We start from the raw sequence: 20873 nt of genomic DNA on the forward strand, positions 1-20873 counted from the left end.
GGGGCTACAGGCACATACCAGCATACCCAGCTAATTTTTCTATATTTTGTAGAGATGGGGTTTTGCCATGTTGTCAAGGCTGTTCTTGAACTCCTGAGCTGAAGGATCTACCGCCTTGGCTTCCCAAAATGTTGGGATTACAGGTGTGAGCCACAGAACCCAGCTGCTAGGTTTAAAATGTTTTGATAATTCAAGTCATCAATGTGAATTATCAGTTATTATACCTACAGGTCTACCTAACCATAAAAGTGACCTGGCTTCATTCAAATACCCTAATACTGTTGTTCTTTCTAATTACCTGTTTTTTGTTACTTTTCTGTCTCTATTTTTATTGTCAGCTCATAATTTCTCATGGCTCTGAGGATACTTGTCTATAATATGCCCTGTGCTTGCCCTTAATTGGTGGTGGTACTGTTTATAAGTGATGATGATGATGATAGCCACAACTATGCCAGGCATTATGGCAGGCAGTGTACTATATATACCCATAAACTCTGAATCTTACTTAATCTTCACAAGAATCCTATTAGTAAGATAACTTGACACCATTATAGATGAAGAAAATGATACTCACAGAACTTAAGTTACAAACCTACAGGCAGGTAGCTAGTAAGTAACAGCTAGAATTCGAATTTGGTTTATTTCATTTCAAAATCCTTACATCTGGAATGTGCTTTTTGCTTAAAATCAGACACTCAGTCTAACTGAAATTTTATAAAATAAGTATAAATAAATCCTGAGAATTTTCATTAAACATGATAGATTAAACACATTTGCTTCAGATTTCTCCAAAACCCAATTCAAATGACAAAAAAGGAATTTTTTAAAGTATGAAGCTATAACCTTTTAAGAAAAAAGAGAATGGCAGGAAAGAAAATAGTAGATAAGATGTAAAACAGAACAGCTGGAGCTAAGACCCTTCTCCTAAGTGGAAAGTCACTAAGATGTGGCCTGTTTGTGCCCCAGGGCCCAGGGCAGTCAGTGGTGGCAGAGGTGCAGAGTACAAGAAAACGCTGGAAATTTGTCACACAGAAGCCGGTTTAAGAAGTGTTGTAGCCCTAGTTCTGCTCTCCCAGCATACCAAGGCAGAGAAATTCCTCTCCTCCATTCTAGCTGAAGATGGAAAATAGGTATAAAGGTTGAAATGTGAGTCTCTAGACTACACTACAGTATCCCACGAGTGATACAAGTATGAAGATGATACAAGTATGGGGAGAGGCGCCATACTGAAAATCGGAATTAAATGAAAGTCTAAATGCTGAACAGAAATATACCTTCCCTCCAATCCCCTTACTAAGCTCCCAGATTCTGACAGCCAGGCTCATAACCCTTAAGCAAGAGGTTGGAGAATTCTTAGGGGAAACTAATTGGTCTAAGAAAAAAGACCCACAGATATTGACATTTGTTGGTCCCCACCTACTTACTCTTGTTGAGGTTTACTAAGTAACAAGCCACATCCACATGCATAGGCCTTCCAGGCTTTCTTAAAGCCTCACTTTAAACATAAAGGGACAGCCAAGCATCAGCAGACACTTGATGACAACCTCTAATGTGGAAGTCCAAGATTAAAACACATTAAAAAATAAAAAAGAGCTTGCAAAAAAGAAACATAATAAAGAGCAGACTAAAACTCCAAAATGTTTTAAAGTATAATTCTTCAGGAGAGAAGGAAAGATATTATATTTATGAAACAAGAATAGGGTGCTATAACAGAAATAAAGAATAAAATGAGGCTTTTAGAAATTAAAAATGTGGTTGGATATATTTAAAATGTAAAAATTGGAATAGACAGAGAAAACAGAAGATAAAAAGCAAAATCAGAGGACTAGGTTATAAAAAAAAAAATGAAAAGAAATTGAGGGAAGAAATCATCAGTAATGAAGGTCATGAGTTTCCAGAACAATGGGGTCCACTGGGTGAGGCACACCAAATGAAGACATACACTCTAAGGCACATCATTGTTGAAATTTCAGAATACTGGGGATAAAAAGATAAAAAATTAGGTCATATATAAAGGATCAGGAATACAAATGGCATCACACTTTTCAATAGCAACACCAAATGCTAAAAGACACTACAAAAATTCCTATAAATTTCTGAGGGAAAAACTTCCAATATAGGATTCTATAAGCCAGCCAAGCTATCAGTTAAATACGCTAAAGACATTTTCAGATATGCAAGATCTCAAAAACTTTACTTTTCATAAGCCCACTTCTCAGGGGGTTGCAACAAAATAAAGGAAAACACAAAGAAAGAGGAAGAAATAAGGTCAAGAAATATGGGCTGTAACACAGGAAAGAGATAAATTCCTACTATGAAACAGAGAAGGTAGTTCTAAGGTAACAGCTGTGCAGCAGGCCTAGAGGACAGGGGGCTCCAGGAGGAATTGTTCCAAGGGTGGAAAAAAGAAACTACCTTTATGTCCAAATATCTTAAGTTTTATAACTTTTTGGAAAATTTGATTATGAATTAATGATAGAGAAGAAGAAAACCAAGCAAGTGAAAAAATGAGGCAGTTAATGCCAGGAAAAACAAAGTTGCATGAAAAAGGAGTAATTCTCATAGCACACTACATGGCTCACCTGCAACTGTTTCACCATCATAGTATAAACATCAAGCCATAACTCTACTAAAAATATGTGAAGGATGTGGGAACAGGAAAGGAGGGGATAAGGCAGAATTGTAAGAGATCATTAAAATTGTCATCTTTCATTATTGAAGACAATTGATCTAAAAGTAGACTCTTCAACAACATGAGTTTGAACTGTGAGGGTCCATTTCTATGTGGATTATTATTTATTTATTTGTTTTTTGAGACAGGGTCTTGCTCTGTCACCCAGGCTGGAGCGCAGTGGTGCAACCTCGGTTCACTGCAAGCTCTGCCTCCTGGGTTCACGCCATTCTCCTGCCTCAGTTCCCCAAGTAGCTGGGACTATAGGTGCCCGCCACCATGCCCAGCTAATATTTTGTATTTTTTTTTAGTAGAGACGGGGTTTCACCATGTTAGTCAGGATGGTCTCAATCTCCTGACCTCGCGATCCGCCCGCCTCGGCCTCCCAAAGTGCTGGGATTACAGGTGTGAGCCACCGTGCCTGGCCGTGGATTATTTTTAAGAAATACAATTGGTGCTCCATATCTGTGGGTTCCATGTCCTCAACCAAACATGTATGGAAAATACAGTATTCGCAGGATGCAAAAACTGTGAATACAGAGGGCCGAATTTTTGCATTTGCACGTTCTACAGGGCCAACTACAAGACTTGAATATCGAGGGGACTGTTGGGGGGTGGGTCCTGAAACCAATGCCCTGCAGATACAGAAGGACAACTGCGCATAGTTAGATACTAAAAGAAAGCTACGATAGTTTAAAGTAGTTGCTTCTAGGGAACAGAAATCAAGAGCAGGTAGGGACAGGGTAGGAAACTACTGCTCTTCATCATAAGCTTTACAGTATCATCTAAATTTGTGATACACACACACATATATATACACATACATAGTATATAATCAACATATAACGTATGACTACATATAACAGAAATATTATGTCTAATATGACAGGCTACTTACAAACTGCATGAGCTTTACTTGTAATAACACCTTCCTGACATACTATAAGTATGACATGATATACTTCCAGACCTATGCCTTTACTGGTCTTCTGTCACACTCAGAACATATTAGTCAATACCTACATCATTTTCATCAAAGATTGAAAACAGTCTACTGAGGTAGACGGCAGTTTACCAAATAAAAATAATCTTAGTAAGCATATTCATTAGCCTCTACTAAGACCTATTATGATGCACTTCATAAACAAGAAATAACACGTGTTCAATTTAGTAACTGAAATTTTTCAGTAAACAAAATACATAGTAAAGAAAATATTTTATACATATTTTTAAAGTACATCTTTAGATGTCTGTGTGACATTTAGAAATGACAAAAATATAGACACGTAAGTACACATTACATTGAATTAGTCTGATGCTCTGTGTAATGCAGCTAGGCTTCTCTTGGCCTGGGGTTTTCAATTCAGGCTTCTGTCACAGTGATCTGTGAAGCTTTCTTTAAAAACAGAGCTGCCTGGGCATTTTCCTAAAGATTCTGCTTCACTAGATTTGAGGAAGAGCTTGGGAATCTGTGTGTGTGTGTGTGTGTTTGTTTGTTTGTTTAGCTCAGAGATAACTCTCAAGTGGAGGCAGGATTAAGGACCCCTCTTCTAGAGTAGTAGTATGCTAAAAATCTGAATAAAAATTGAAACTATAACCATAAACATCCAATTACCTTCATACACTTTTTTACTTACACTGTTAGGAACGATGTTATTACTGCCTTGTCTGTGAGGGTCCATCCTGACTCCTGCAGGAATGAGAAAGGTTCAGACTGATATGCTCTTAATTAGCTTCAATAAAATATAATTAAATATTTTTAAAGTTACATATTAAAGTTTAAAAAGTAGTATCTTTACCAAAGGTTATATGTTTTCTTAATAGTTTGCTTAAGTTGACTGAAATTCTCTCTGGAAAAATGTGCAAAATTTGTGTTTGCTTTTACTTCCAAGGCCTATTTAGTTAAAAATACTTTTGAAAAGCTGAGATATTTATGAAAGCAAATTAAAGCCAATCTGCTGAAGTCAAGTAATATGTCAAATTAGGAAAGTACATAAAAATGAACTGCAGAAAACACAATCTATCCTACGTTTCTATGTATCCTACTACAGCATAATGGTAAGACAGCCAAGTTTCAGAACTGAAATACAATGTATTATCAGGCATGGACCTAATGCCATAAAATTTCTTAAACCAAACCTAATCACAGACTTTTATGCAGATATTCTACATATATATATATATGTATACACACCCCCCCACACACACATATACGTACTGCAGTATATGTGTGCATGCATGTGTGTGTGTGTATTTTTTTTTCTTTAAGACAGAGTCTCGCCTGTTGCCCAGGCTGGAGTGCAGTGGCATGATCTCAGCTCACCGCAACCTCCACCTCCTGGGTTCAAGTGATTCTTTTGCTTCAGCCTCCCAAGTAGCTGGGATTACAGGTATGCACCACCATACCCAGCTAATTTTTGTATTTTTAGTAGAGATGGGGTTTTACCATGTTTACCAGACTGGTCTCAAACTCCTGACCTCAGGTGATCCACCTGCCTCAGCCTCCCAAAGTGCTGGGATTACAGGCGTGAGCCACCATGCCTCGCCTGCAGTATATATTTTTAAAAGCATGTGAGCACACATACTTTAAGCATGAAAATTATGTTACCTTGCATATTTGGTGCTGCTGAAGAATCTGATGATGCAGCTTGGTATGGCAAGTCCGTACTCAACTGCAAAAGATAGCCCTCAACTGTAGACACTTCATCCCACTTGACATGAAAGGAACTGGTAGTGGCTTTGATCAGCTGTACTTGAGATGGTGCTGGTGGTTTCTCTATAGAACAATAAAGATATTATACATTTAAGTTTCCAGTGTATAAATGGTTTGCTGATATAGTTTGTTTGGACTTGAGTTTTGAAAACATCAGCAATGAACATTTCATCTGCTTACCAAGACAAGGAAAGTTTACTCAGATAAATGCAGCTATAGTAGGTCAAATTAAAATAGTTTGGGGTTCCTATTCTATTTATTTATTTATTTTCTTGGACAAACATATCTATAAACAAAACAATCCAGTATGAAACTACCGAACTATTTGAGTCATCAGATTCGGAAATGTGTTTAATCCTAGGAGTTTTTTTGGGGGAAGCTGGGAATCCTAGAAGGAGTTTTTTTTTTTTGAGGGAGGCTGGGGAGAGGCAAGGGGAGCTAAGTATTAACGCTACATTATTTTATCTTTCTTAGAAGTTCTAATATTCTTTAATTTTATGAGCCAATTTTCAGCCAACAGCATACATGTTAGCAATTCTGTTAATGTTAGCAAAGATAACTTGGACATGATATTTTATAAAAGCATAACTTCTCTGAAATTAATACCCCCTTATCAAGACTTGTACTACCGGCCGGGCGCGGTGGCTGAAGCCTGTAATCCCAGCACTTTGGGAGGCCGAAACGGGCGGATCACGAGGTCAGGAGATCGAGACCATCCTGGCTAACACAGTGAAACCCCGTCTCTACTAAAAAATACAAAAAACTAGCCGGGCGAGGTGGTGGGCGCCTGTAGTCCCACCTACTCGGGAGGCTGAGGCAGGAGAATGGCATAAAACCCGGGAGGCGGAGCTTGCAGTGAGCCGAGATCTGGCCACTGCACTCCAGCCTGGGCGATAGAGCGAGACTCCGCCTCAAAAAAAAAAAAAAAAAAAAAGGACTTGTACTACCAGCTGGGCATGGTGGTTCACGCCTGTAATCTCAGCACTTTGGGAGGCCGAGGTGGGCGGATTACCTGAGATCAGGAGTTCAAGACCAGCCTGGCCAACATGGTGAAACTCTGTCTTTACTAAAAATACAAAAATTAGCCAGGCGTGGTGGCTGGCACCTGTAATCCCAGCTACTTGGAAGGCTGAGGCAGGAGAATCACTTGAACATGGGAGGTGGAGGTTGCAGTGAGCCGAGATCATATCACTGCACTCCAGCCTGGGTGGCAGAGTGAGACTCCATCTCAAAAAAAAAAAAGAAAAAAGGGGCCGGGCGCGGTGGCTCAAGCCTGTAATCCCAGCACTTTGGGAGGCCGAGACGGGCGGATCACGAGGTCAGGAGATCAAGACCATCCTGGCTAACCCGGTGAAACCCCGTCTCTACTAAAAAAAATACAAAAAACTAGCCGGGCGAGGTGGCGGGCGCCTGTAGTCCCAGCTACTCGGGAGGCTGAGGCAGGAGAATGGCGTAAACCCGGGAGGCGGAGCTTGCAGTGAGCTGAGATCCGGCCACTGCACTCAGCCCGGGAGATAGAGCGAGACTCCGTCTCAAAAAAAAAAAAAAAAAAAAAAAAAAAAAAAAAAAAAAAAAAAAAAAAAAAAAAAAAAAGGAATGGTGGGAGGAAGAGATAAATCCTCAACTTCCATAGCAGAAAGTGAGCACATTATTCCCTGAATGAAAAAAAATATATATATCAAAGTAATAATATATGTGTGTGATATAGAGATATGGAAGTAAATACCTAAAGAATCATTTAACAGAGTTAAGAACAAATAAATGCTTGTAAAGCAAGTAAAATGAGGAAAGGTGCGAGCAAAGAACTGTGATTTTTCATAGAAAGCCTCATGGAATTCTATTACTCTTTTACATGCTATCAAATGCACAAAGTTTAACTAAAAGTGAAGAAAAAAAACAAAACAAGATGAGCCCCCTCTTCCACCAAAACTGATGCTAACTTATCAAGAGGAAAAGCAAAATCTATATTTTGCCCTTATGATCGTGGCCATGATTACTTTTAGAATAATACTGATATCTAAAACTTATTATGAAAAGGTTTATAGAAAAACAGGCCATTCAAATCCATTTTTTAAAACCTTTTTAAGTCATAGATCCCTTAGAGAATCTGCTCAAAGTCATATAATCCCTACAGAGAAAATTCAGTCATACACATTTTTTCATCCAATTTCAGAGACTGAAGCTTATCCTTAGACTTCAGTTAATAATTTCCAATTTCAGGCCGGGCGCGGTGGCTCAAGCCTGTAATCCCAGCACTTTGGGAGGCCAAGACGGGCGGATCACGAGGTCAGGAGATCGAGACCATCCTGGCTAACACTGTGAAACCCCGTCTCTACTAAAAAATACAAAAAACCAGCCGGGCGAGGTGGCGGGCGCCTGTAGTCCCAGCTACTCAGGAGGCTGAGGCAGGAGAATGGCGTGAACCCGGGAGGTAGAGCTTGCAGTGAGCTGAGATCTGGCCACTGCACTCCAGCCTGGGCGACAGAGTGAGACTGTGTCTCAAAAAAAAAAAAAAAATAAAAAAAAAAATAATAATAATAATAATTTCCAATTTCAAAGATGAACCAGTAAGTTCAATTTTCTATCTTTTTTTCTTGCTTGCTAGTACATGCTTCTTTCATAGGAAGCATTTACTCTCTTCATTGTTTCATTATTTTTTCAACTATCTTAATTTTAACACTAAACTCTTTTTACATTACAAAAACAACACATGCTACTGTGGAAAATACAGACAAGTAAAGACAGAAAAGCTTTGAAGAAAATGTATAATCTCAGCTCTCAGATAATGCTTTGGTGTGTGTCCTTCCAAGTTTTCTATTTATAATTTTGAAAACACTGGAGTCGGCCGGGCGCGGTGGCTCAAGCCTGTAATCCCAGCACTTTGGGAGGCCGAAACGGGCGGATCACGAGGTCAGGAGATCGAGACCATCCTGGCTAACACAGTGAAACCCCGTCTCTACTAAAAAATACAAAAAAACTAGCCGAGCGAGGTGGCGGGCACCTGTAGTCCCAGCTACTCCAGAGGCCGAGGCAGGAGAATAGCGTGAACCCGGGAGGCGGAGCTTGCAGTGAGCTGAGATCTGGCCACTGCACTCCAGCCTGGGCAACAGAGCAAGACTCCGCCTCAAAAAAAAAAAAAAAGAAAATTCATTTTCCATACAACTGCCAGTGACCATTTCAAAATGCACATCAGAATGTGTCACATCTCTCCTTCAAACTTACACGTAACTTCCTGCTGCACTTTAAAAATAACTTAGAAATTCTACCACCACATTCAAGGCCCTATGTCCTGTGGTCATCTCTCTAACCTCCATTCCTACACTTTCCTCTTTGTTTACCCAGTTCAAATCTGTTGCCAAACATGCCAAGTATTCCCATCTCAGACTCCTTGTATGTGCTGTTCCCTCTTCCTGCAGTGGTTTCTCTGGCCTTTTTATGTGGGTATCTCCTTCTCACCAGTCGAATAACATCCCACGTCATCTCATCACAGAAGCCTTTTTTGCCTACCCACCCTGAAGCAGCCACCACTCCCGTGCCCAATACCTAACACCACTATCTCATGTATTCACATGATTAACAGAAACTGAACTTATTTTGTTAATCTGTTTCACTATTGCTCATTATCTCCTTGCTGTCGTACCCCCTCAGAATGTAAGTTCTTTGTGAGAGCAGGGGCACTATCAGTCTTGTTTGCTGCTATATTCTCAGCATTTAGAACAATTCCTGCTACACAGCTGTCAATCAATATTTATTAAAAATTGATGTGAGGTACACATTTTTAAAAATTGTGGCACTCTAATAATTTTTTCCTCCTTTAGAGATGGGGTCTTGCTCTGACACCCAGACTGGAGTGCAGTGGAGTAATCAGAGCTCACTGCAGGTAGACTCAGACTTCTGGGCTCAAGTGATCCTCTTGCCTCAGCCTCCCAAGAAGCTGGGACTATAGGCATGAGCCACTGTACCTGGCTAATTTTTTGTTTGGTGGAGATGGGGGTCTCACTATATTGCTCAGGCTTGTCTTGAACTCATGGCCCCAAGTAATCCTCCTGCCTCAGCTTCCCAAAGTGCTAGGATTACAGGTGTGAGCCACTGCACCCAGCCTCTTTTTAAAAACCTTTTATTTTAAAATAATTTTAGGTTTGCAGAAGAGTTGCAAAGATAGTACAGCATTGCCATAACCCCCTGGCCCCAGTTTTCCCTTTTCTCCAGCTTCCCCTAATAGAAGCACATTTGTTAAAACTAAGAAATTATTGGTGTAATACTATTAACTCAACTATAGACAACTCAGATTTCACCAGTTTTTCAATTAATGTCTTTTTTTGTTCCAGGATCCAATCCAGAACACAACATCACATTCAGCTGTAATGTCTCCTTTGTCTCCTCCACTTTTTGATTATTTCTTAGTCTTTCCTTGTTTTCCTTCGCTTTGAAACTTCTGAATAGTACTGCTCACATATTCTTTGCAGAAGATCTAGAATATACCTCAATTTGGGCTTGTCTGATATTTTCTCATAGTTAGACTGAGATTATGGATTTGGGAATACCACCAAGGTACTTTTACTTATCACATGATATTAGGGAGTAAATGATACTAACTTATCACTAATGATATTAACCTTGATCACTTGATTAAGGTGGTACTTGCCAGGTTTCTCCTGCTTGCCAGGTTTCTGTAAAGCTACTATTTTCCCTTTCCATACTCTATTCTTTGCAAAGGAGTCTTTAAATCCAGTCTACACTCAAGGAGAGGATAATTATATACTTCTCAGGAGTGGAGAATAACTACACATATTGTTTCTTCCATTCATACTTAATTATGGGAAACAGAGGTAGTAACATTTACAGTAAGTCTCAAAAGGCAGACATTTGAGTGCTTACCTAAAGGAAAAAGTTTATTTGTTAATTACTCTTACCTACCAGTATCAAGATACCAAAGATCCTTGCAGCAAACTTGACTATTCAGTGCTTTTTTGTAGCCATCTCTTCCACTCCAAAAATACAATCGAGTGCCAATTGCAACAGCACAGTGGCCAGCTCTTGGTCTTGGTCTTGAATTTTTTTTATCTTCCTGAGAATCTGATACTAGGGTGGTCCACTCTGTTGTATCTGAAAAGATAGAAATATCCATGACTAATCTTTTGTTCTTAACAAAATTACAAAAATTACCTTATTAATAAAGTTTAATTCAATGAGTAACTCTTAAAAAACTCACCCAGATTTAGGTAAGAAAATGAACTGGTACATCTCCATTCACAATCATGAGGTGAAGTCTCAGTATTTTCCCCCTTATGTGGGACCCATCCACCAAAAATGTACATCCTGAGCAACAACAAAACAAAAACATAAAGTAGCTTATTTCATTTTACTTCTTGGATTTGAAGTGCTAAGAATAGAAAACTCTCCTATCAGTTGACTCAGAGCTTCAGAACTATTCATTCACTTACCATTGTCAAAGTAATGGGAATAAGAAGATGAATAAAGTGGTCTTCTTTCAAGAGTTTACAATTTTATGAAGCAATACAGAATCACAATTATTTCTCTCTGGCAAGTTACTTAAAGTGAAGAATATTTCAATTATAATATATTTAAAAATCAATATTGCCTATAATATACTAAGGGTACCTCAGTCAGAAAGATACTCAATTGATCTATGACATCCAAAGTCAAATTTAAAATTGTATGCATATAGTAACCGAAGAGGATTAAATTTCATATAACTTTGGTCATTGATATCACTTAAACAAAAAACTTTAAACTGTGTTCCTTTAGGGCCCTAGGAGTTCTTAAGACAAGCCTGATGGCTGCTGGAAGAGAAATGCTCATCAGGCAGATATCAGGGCCCATGTGACCTGATGTCAACCAGAGATCTATTTTTTTTTTATGCAAATCAGAGATTTTTTTTTTTTTTTTTGAGACAGGATCTTGTCCTGTTGCCCAGGCTAGAGTGCAGTGGCATGATAATGGTCCGCTGCAAACTCAACCTCCTGGGCTCAGGCCATCCTTCCACCTTGGCCTTCCAAAGTGCTGGGATTACAGGTGTGAGCCACCATGCCCAGCCAGAGCTCTATTTTTTAAAATCCATTTTATATGTTGGGGTTTCAATGGAAAATTTCATTTTATAAAATGGCTCTTCAGTTAAAAAAAAGTACAAAAATGTATAAGATTTTGTTTAAATGTAAAGACCATCCTGTTTGGTTTTGAGTTTATTTAAAAAAAAAAAAAACTAGGTTCTAAATTACAACAATCATTTCCTAAAATATTACATTTAAGGTAGAATCCCTGAAATAGTAACTATTTCATTAAATTCTGATTAAACAGTACTCCTAATTGTGGCACAATGTTGCACAAATAAGGGAATTTGTTGATGGTAGTAATAGTCAACATTTATGGAGTGCTCACTTCATACCAGAAACTGTTCTAAGCATTTCATATGTATTAATTCATTTTGTCTTCATTACAGCCTTGTCAAGTAGGTTTTACTTTAATCCACATTGTATACTTAAGGAAAGTGAGGTACAAACATATTAAATTTTCTTGCCCCAGGTCATACACGACAAGTGCCAAAGCTGAGTCTTGAATTTAGGCCATCTGGTTACAGAGTTTGTATTCTAACCATCAACTCTATATTGCCATCTAAAGCATAATCATTAAGAGCATGTGCCTCAGTACAAATGAAGCAATACCAAAAATATGAAAAAGGAAACAGTGAGTTAGGTGATTAGTTTGGCAACACCCAGGTTTACACTTACATAAAGCCTACTCTGGGCAAGGCATTATAAGGAATGCAAAGAAGTAAAAGAGAGAGCATAAGAAAATGGCATATTAAGTATTTTTGCTTCTACAGACAAATTATTTTAGCTCCAGTAAGCACAATCAAACTTTGTTAAGCTTCATAATCTATTTCTAAGAAACTACTAGCGTTACTTTCTTTGTGTGCTTAAGTTGTTTTAAAAAAAAACAAACAAAACAGAAGCAAAATACAAAAACCACCATACTTGTTTCCTATAACACTGGCTGTATGAAGGCTTCGTGGAAGTGGCACTGTCCCTTTAGTTTCTGGTTTTGACCACGACATAGTTTCTAAAAGTAAAAATATATTAGCAACTTGATCTAACAACAGTAAATTACTTCAACTTGCATAATTTCAAAAAATAAAACAAGGACTTACCAAAATAAAACAAAGTATTTTAAAACAATTATTTGAACATTATCTTAAACATTTCTAGCTTACATAAACTGCCAATCAGAAATCTATTTACACTTAATGTTAGTACAGTTAGCCCTCTGTATCCATGGGTCCTGCATCAATGGATTCAATTAACCACAGATTGAAAATATTCACAAAAAAACTTTGGTTGCACTGAACATGTTTTCTTTTTGTCATTATTCCCTAAACAATACAGTATAACAACCATTTATATAGTATTTACATTATATTAGGTGTTATAAGTAATCTCAAGTGGAGATGATTTAAAGTATATGGGTGAATACGCAAATATTACACCATTTTATATCAGGGACTTGAACATCCATGGATTCTGGTATCAGGGGAGGATTTTGGTCCTGAATAAATCCTCCACAGATACCGAGGGATGACTGTATTTGTAATAAATAAGTGTGCTTAGGGTGCCACCAATTTTGAATTAAGAATAATATTAGAGATTTTATCATTTAAAGTAAGAGTACACTGGACAGAAGATAGTCAAAGGTGAGAGGCACACTACCCTCCAATCATTCATTCCTAAGATCCCTTTAGAGAGAACTACTTAAGGGTTTTCTACTGACCACGAATAACATTGTTAATGCTACATTTCCTGTAGATAGGGTAACCATATAAAGTTATCATCCTGTACAGGACATTTTTCAGAGTGAAAGGGAGTATTGTACTATTGATAATTACACAAGACAATAAGCATAAACCAGAATCATCCCAGGTAAACCAGGACATACGGTAACCCTGTTTATAGAACGCACAAGAGAGTTACTATCATAAACCAAACATTCATTTTCTCAATCTGATTTATCAGCAACCATTCATATAACACATCAGCCGTCCCTGGGGCCACAAGTGCTAGTTATAAATCTAAGTACAACTCAATAAATACTGCAATCAATAATATTTTTCAAAGCATCTTTTAATTTGCCTTATTCCTGAGCCTGAATCAAGTTAAACTTACCTAAGTCAAGCTGCCATAGGTCATCCAGGCGAGCACCACACATTCCACCAAAAACATACATTTTTGGACTTCCAGAATCTTTTTTGCAATATATAACAGCTGTGTGGGATTCTCTTGGAGAAGGCACAACCCCTTTAGTCACTGGAATGCTCCAGCCCACAACACCAGAGCCATGCTGTAGCTCCAACTCATAAAAATCATTTAAATATCTAGGATATCATAGGGAAAATTAAAATATTCAGATAATATATACTCTTTATTTGCATTTTATTTCTATTTATAAAGATAAAATGTGCTTACTATGAAAAGTTCATATAGTACAGAAAGGCATTAGGAGAGCAGAAACCCCAAACCTCATTCATACAATACATACTTATCAAACACTACTATGTACCAGGCACTCTTCTGGAGCTCAGTAGTGAGCAGAAGAGATTAAAAATAATTCCTGTTATCATTTAGCCAACACTCTTATCAATGACAACTTGTCAACTGTTGGTGTTAAATCATAGCTACAAATCCTCTGACCCTCTTCCCATCAGGAAGTTGGGTCTATGTTCCCTTCCCTTGATTCTGGACTGTTTTGTGATTGCTTTGATTAATAGGGTATGGTGAAAGAACACTATGTGACTTCTGAGGCTGCATCGCAGAAGGCCTAAACGGCTTAAGTAGAATACTTACTCTTGGAATCCTGAACCGCCATGTAAGAAGTGCAACTCCCATAAAACTACCATCTGGATGGCCATATGTAGGTATGTAGGGTGACAGAACCAGCTGAGTCTGTCCTTCAGCCATCGCAGTTGAGGCATCAGACACAGAAGTAACCCCTTCAAGACTTCTCAGCTGAGGGCCCAGCCATCCCTCCTGTGGCCTATCTAAATTCCTGACCCACAGAATCCATGAACATAATCAAATGGTTATTATTCTGCATCACTAAATTTTGGGGCAGTTTACTGTATGGCACTAGATAACCAGAACAATCACTATTGAAAATATTTTGGTAAATATCCCTTAAGACACCTCTGTCTATGGATAAACACATATGGATAAATGAGGCATACTAAAAATACTGCTTTGCAACTATTAAAATTTTCATTATATTGTCATAGCAATGTCCTACATAGTTTTTAACTTTAGAAACTGGCAGTAAGTTTCATGCATGTTTTTGAAGTTTTGAGCAAAATGACTTTTGTAGAAATTTATTTCCTACAAAATTATTATTCAAGTGTAAGGGCAAAAATTAAAACATTTCAGGACATATAAAACTTCAAAGTTTAGCTACATAATTGTTTTGGGGAAAATAATTCTAGGATGTTATCTAGGAGAAAGAAAAAGAAATACAATACTTTGAATAGGCCTGGTGTGGTGGCTCATGCCTGTAATCCCAGCACTTTGGGAGGCTGAGGCGGGAGGATCACGAGGTCAGGAGATCGAGACCATCCTAGCTAATACGGTGACACCCCGTCTCTACTAACAAAAATACAAAAAACTAGCCAGGCATGGTGGTGGGCGCGCCTGTAGCCCCAGCTACTTGGGAGGCTGAGGCAGGAGAATAGTGTGAACCTGGGAGGCAGAGCTTGCAGTGAGCCGAGATCACACCGCTGCACTCCAGCCTGGGTGACAGAGCGAGACACCGTCTCAAAATAAATAAATAAATAAAAAATAAAGAAAGAAATAATACTTTGAATAAGAGAAATGGTAGTAATTTGTGGTTACATCTAAACTGATGTTGAAATCTGTGGTTATAAGATCTAAATAACCACTAAGAAAAACTTACTACTAAGTTAATTTTTAAAATTTATCATAACCTGGATTAAGATTCAAAAATACATGGAACATACAGAAAAAGGAGGTAGGCAAAAGAATGTTAAAATAAAGACAGTAATTTATTCCCAAGGTTAACAGGATATTTTCATTTTAAATGTGTTAATTTCCAAGCAACTAAGGTATGCACAAAATTAGCACATATAATTCTTAGATCACTAGAGGGAAACAGTCAAAGAAAAATAATAAATAGGGGAAAAGTAAAGAAATGGGGGAAAAAAAAGCAAAGTATAGTATATAGAAAGCAGTTAATAAGATAGTTTAAAAAAAAAAAAACAGGCTGGGGTCCGGTGCAGTGGTTCACACCTGTAATCTCAGCAGTTTGGGAGGCCGAGGCGGGTGGATCACCTGTGGTTAGGAGTTCAAGACCAGCCTGGCCAACATGGTGAAACTCTGTCTCTACTAAAAATACAAAAATTAGCTGGGCGTGGTTGCAGGTGCCTGTAATCCCAGCTACTCGGGAGGCTGAGGCAGGAGAATCACTTGAACCCGGGTGGTGGAGGTTGCAGTGAGCTGAGATCGCACGGCTGCAGTCCAGCCTGGGTGACAGAGCGAAACTCCGTCTCAAAAAAACACAAAAAACAAAAAACCCCCACCATAAACAATGTCAAAAGAAAAAAGGACAAACTTAAAAAGTTTAGCACAGGTTGCAGAAAAAAAGGTCAAATTTTCCTAAAAACCAAGATAATGACCACTCACACAACAGACACAGATAAAAAGATATAAACTGACAGTTCACAGAACAGGAAATAAAAATTACATAAACATATATATACATACAGACACACAGACACAGACGTATAAACATGCATGTACACGAACACTCATATACATATACATATGCAAATGTTTTCCTTCATCACAACTTAGCAAAAAATCTGGCATAGGCAAGAAAAGGGAGGGAGGGCAACAAAGCAGTGTAGATGGAAAACACAAAACACAAGGGCAGAATAAAACTGCCCTATTATAAGACAAAGTCTGATCAGGGTTGGTGGTGGGGGCAGAAATACAGAGGAAACAAAATACAAGAACCCCAAATCTAAGTATAAGTGATGAAAATCAAGGATAATATTAACACTATCTTAAAATAATGTGGAATAGGCTTGAACTGTTGAGAATGGACATCAGCCAGTATGCTATCCAGTTCATACTGGCTATTAGCCCCATTTACAAAAGATAAATCTACAACAAAACGATGTACACAAGTTGAAAATTAGATATACAAGAAACAAAACACAAATCCACAATCACGGTGGGAGACTTGAGCATGTCACTCAAAAGTTGATGAGACCTAGACTCACAAAATAAAAAGCTTTGAACATTTATTTAATAGAGCCAGGTGCAATGGCACATGCCTGCAGTCCCAGCTACTCAGGAGACTGAGGTGGGAAGATTACTTGAGCCTAGGAGTTATCCAGCCTGAGCAACACAGCAAGACCACATCTCTAAAATCAATAATAATAAATACATAAAACATTGATTTAATAGATAAACAACCTTGCACACAGTCAAGAACTCATGGTCTTAATGAGCACCTATGGAATCACAAAAATTGACTGTGAAATAGACACAAACATCTTTATAGACTGCATTTCCTGACCACAATATAATAAAACTAGATATTGGCAATAATAACAAAACTTTCCACTTGGAGATCTTTAAAAAATTGTAGCAAATTACTTTTAAAGAGAAAATAGAAATCAATGACAATAAAAGCAGTATGTATCAAACCCTATGGGATACGGCCAAAGATAGAATCACATGAAAATAACACTGAAAAATGAACTAAGGAGCATTGAAATTATTAGAAGTTAGAAAAAGCATTCAAACTACTAGAAGTTTAAAAGATGCTGGGCGTGATGGCTTTAGCGGGTAATCCCAGCACCTTGGGAGACTGAGGTAGGAGGACTGCTTGAGGCCAGGAGTTCAAGACCAGCCTGGACAATCTGGCAAGATCCTGTCTCAACAAAAAATTTAAAAATTAGCGAGGCATGGCTGCATGTGCCTATAGTCCTAGCTACTTAGAAGGCTGAGGTGGGAGTATAGCTTGAACCCAAGAGTTCAAGGCTGCAGTAAGCTATGATTGTGTCACCACACTCCAGCCTGGGTGACAGAATGAGATCCTGTCTCTAAAAAAAAAAAAAAAGAAAAAGAAAAAAAGGTTAGGAATGAAGTTGAAAGAAATGGAATAGAGTTAAAAAGTTAAAGAAAATAAAAAGAAAAACAGTCAATAAAACTAAAAAATGGCTCTTTGAAATAAATAAAATAACAAATCACTAGCAAGTCTGATTAGACAATACTAACACTTAGGGATAAGAAAAGAGATATAACAAAAGATATAGAGATTTTAAAGATAGAGAGAATTGTCTTTATAACTTTAAAACATTTTTAAATAAATAATTTTTTTTTATTTTTAAGACAGGGCTTATTACATTGCCCAGGCTAGATTTGAACTCCTGGGTTCAGATGATCCTCCTGCCTCAGACTCCCAAGCAGCTGGGACTATAGGTGTGTACCACTACACCTGGCTATCTTATAACTTTTAGAAATAAATTTAAAAATCTAGATAAATGGGTAACTTCTCAAAAAAAAAAAATTACCAAAAATTACAAAAGGTTGAAAACCTAAATAGACCAATACTTAAAGAAGAAATTGAAAAGGCAATCAAAGATCAAATACCAATCCCAGGTAAATATGGAAAATTTCTACTAAATATTCAAGGAATTACGTTATTTAAATATAATAAAAGATGGAGGGCTTTCCATGACCTCAGAACATAACCCTGATTATGTTTTCAAGGATAACATAATCCTGATACTCAAATCAGATTACAATAGCACCCTACTCCCCCAGATAATACAGGCAAAATCGCTAATAAACATAGGTATTATAAATAAATGTTAGAAATGTGATTCAGCAAAGAAAAAATTCACAAAATTCATAGATTAAAGGAGAGACACAGTAAGCTGCAAAATGAATTTAAACTATCTCAATATACATTTCTTGTTAAAAAGAGAGAAAAGGCCGGGCGCGGTGGCTGAAGCCTGTAATCCCAGCACTTTGGGAGGCCGAGACAGGCGGATCACAAGGTCAGGAGATCCAGACCATCCTGGCTAACACGGTGAAACCCCGTCTCTACTAAAAGATACAAAAAACTAGCCGGGCGAGGTGGCGGGCGCCTGTAGTCCCAGCTACTCGGGAGGCTGAGGCAGGAGAATGGCGTAAACCTGGGAGGCGGAGCTTGCAGTGAGCTGAGATCCGGCCACTGCACTCCAGCCTGGGAGACAGAGCCAGACTCCGTCTCAAAAAAAAAAAAAAAAAAAAAAAAAAAGAGAAAAATAAAACTAATAAGCTGGAAATTTAAGAACATTTTGGCCAGGCATGGCAGTTTACGCCTATAATCCCAACACTTTGGGAGGTCAAGGTGGGAGGATCACTTGAGCCCAGGAGTTCAAGACCAGCTTGGGCAACATGGAAAGACCTTGTCTCTAAGAAAAAGAAAAAAAAAGTTTTAAAATTAACTGGGCATGGTGGCATGCACCTGTGGTCCCAGCTAGCTACTCAAGAGGCTGAGGCAGGGGGACTGCCTGAGCCCAGGAGGTCAAGGCTGTAGAGAGCTGTGATCATGCCACTGTACTCCAGCCCCAGGTGACAGAGTGAGGCTCTATCTCGAAAATAAAAGAAAAGAAAAGAAAAGAAAAGAAAAGAAAATGTCCCTAATGTTATTAAAATCACATACCAACAACCTATAGCAAATGCCACAATTAATGATAGAAAGGTAAATATATTAATGAAAAGAATATAGAGCAAGAATCAACAAATGTTTCCTGTAAAGGGTCCAACAGTAAATATTTTAGGCTTCACAGGCCATAAAATCTATTGTAACTACTCAACTGTGCTGTTTCAACATGAAAGGTGCCAACAGCAATACAAAATGAATGGGGATGGCTGTGTTCCAATAAAACTTTATTAATATAAAAAGACAGCAGGCCCACAGGATATAGTTTGCAACCCCTGGTCTAGAAAGCCTAGAAAGACACATTTATACAATAAAGATATGACAGAGATGGAATTTCAAATCAATAGAAAAAATGGCTTATTTAATAAATGGTGTTGGGAAAATTAAAAATCAATTAGGAAAAGAAAAAGCCTCACACTAGTCACAAAAGTATATCACAAATGTATTAATGTTCTAAACAGAAACAAAACTATGAATGTACTAGAAGAAAATACAGAAAATTTATTTTTATAATATTTCTGAAGGAGAGTCTTTCAAAGCAAGATTCAAAACCAGAAAGCCATAAAAGAAAATATTGTCAAACGTGATAAAACTAAACTGAAAACCCTTTTTAAAAAAAGCAAAGTAGGCTGGGCACAGTGGCTCGTGCTTGTAATCTCAGCACCGAGGCAGGCAGATCATGAGGACAGGAGTTCGAGACCAGCCTGGCCAACAAAGTGAAACCCCGCCTCTACTAAAAATACAAAAATTAGCTGGGCGTGGTGGCAGGCGCCTAAAATCCCAGCTACTTGGGAGGCTGAGGCAGGAGAATCACTTGAACCCAGGAGGCAGAGGTTGCAGTGAGCCAAGATCGCGCTACTGCACTCCAGCCTGGGCGACAGAGCTAGACGCTGTCTCAAAAAAAAAAAAAAAAAAGGCAAAGAGAAGACTTAGAAAACACATCTGGAACATATGAAAAATATGTATGTAAAGAACTCCTAAGGATCAACAGTAATAAAAAAATTGAAATCCATTTAAATATTAAAAATAATCAATGAATTCAGCAAGGTCACAGGATACAAGATAAATAACAAAACCAACTGTATTTCTATATACTAGCAATGAACAATCCAGAAATGAAATTAAGAAACTAAATCGGTTGGGTACAGTGGCTCACGCCTGTAATCCCACCGCTTTGGGAGGCCAAGGTGGGTGGATCACAAGGTCAGGAGATCGAGACCATCCTGGCTAACATGGTGAAATCCAGTCTCTATTAAAAATACAAAAAAAAAAATTAGCCAGGCATGGTGGCGGGTGCCTGTAGTCTCAGCTACTTGGGAGGCTGAGGCAGGAGAATGGCCTGAACCCAGGAGGTGGAGCTTGTAGTGAGCTGAGATCGCACCACTGCACTCCAACTTGTGCGATAGGGCGAGACTCCACCTCAAAAAAAAAAAAAAAAAAGGAAAGAAACCAAATCGATTCATAATATCCTCAAAAAGAATAAAAAACTTAGGAATACATTAATCAAAATTAGAAAGAGCAACACATACATTGAAAACTACAAAATATTGCTGAGAGAATATTTAAAAGATTTAAATAAATGGAGAAACATCCCATGTTCATGAATTGGCAGACCCAATATTACTAAGATGGCAATTCTCCTCAAACTAATATATAATCAATGAAATTCCTATCAAAATCCCAGTAAGGGCCGGGTACGGTGGCTTATGCTTGTAATCCCAGCACTTTGGGAGGCCGAGATGGGCGGATCAC

The 20873-nt window shown here is 38.1% G+C and overlaps 1 protein-coding gene across 2 annotated transcripts in view; it reads right to left on the minus strand.

Moving 5' to 3' along the window:
- HCFC2 (host cell factor C2) overlaps positions 1–20873 on the minus strand; it is a 43515-nt gene that overhangs the window by 14511 nt on the left and 8131 nt on the right. For both annotated transcript variants that reach the window (XM_010357290.2, XM_030939607.1), the window contains exons 4-9: positions 13562–13770; positions 12380–12464; positions 10597–10703; positions 10302–10490; positions 5280–5447; positions 4309–4361 (exon numbers count right to left, since the gene is read on the minus strand). In XM_010357290.2, the coding sequence (XP_010355592.1) occupies positions 4309–4361; positions 5280–5447; positions 10302–10490; positions 10597–10703; positions 12380–12464; positions 13562–13770 (811 nt within the window). The remainder of the gene's footprint in view (positions 1–4308; positions 4362–5279; positions 5448–10301; positions 10491–10596; positions 10704–12379; positions 12465–13561; positions 13771–20873) is intronic.

This window comes from Rhinopithecus roxellana, chromosome 10 (genome assembly GCF_007565055.1).
Source record: "Rhinopithecus roxellana isolate Shanxi Qingling chromosome 10, ASM756505v1, whole genome shotgun sequence".
Classification (NCBI taxonomy): Eukaryota; Metazoa; Chordata; class Mammalia; order Primates; family Cercopithecidae; genus Rhinopithecus; species Rhinopithecus roxellana.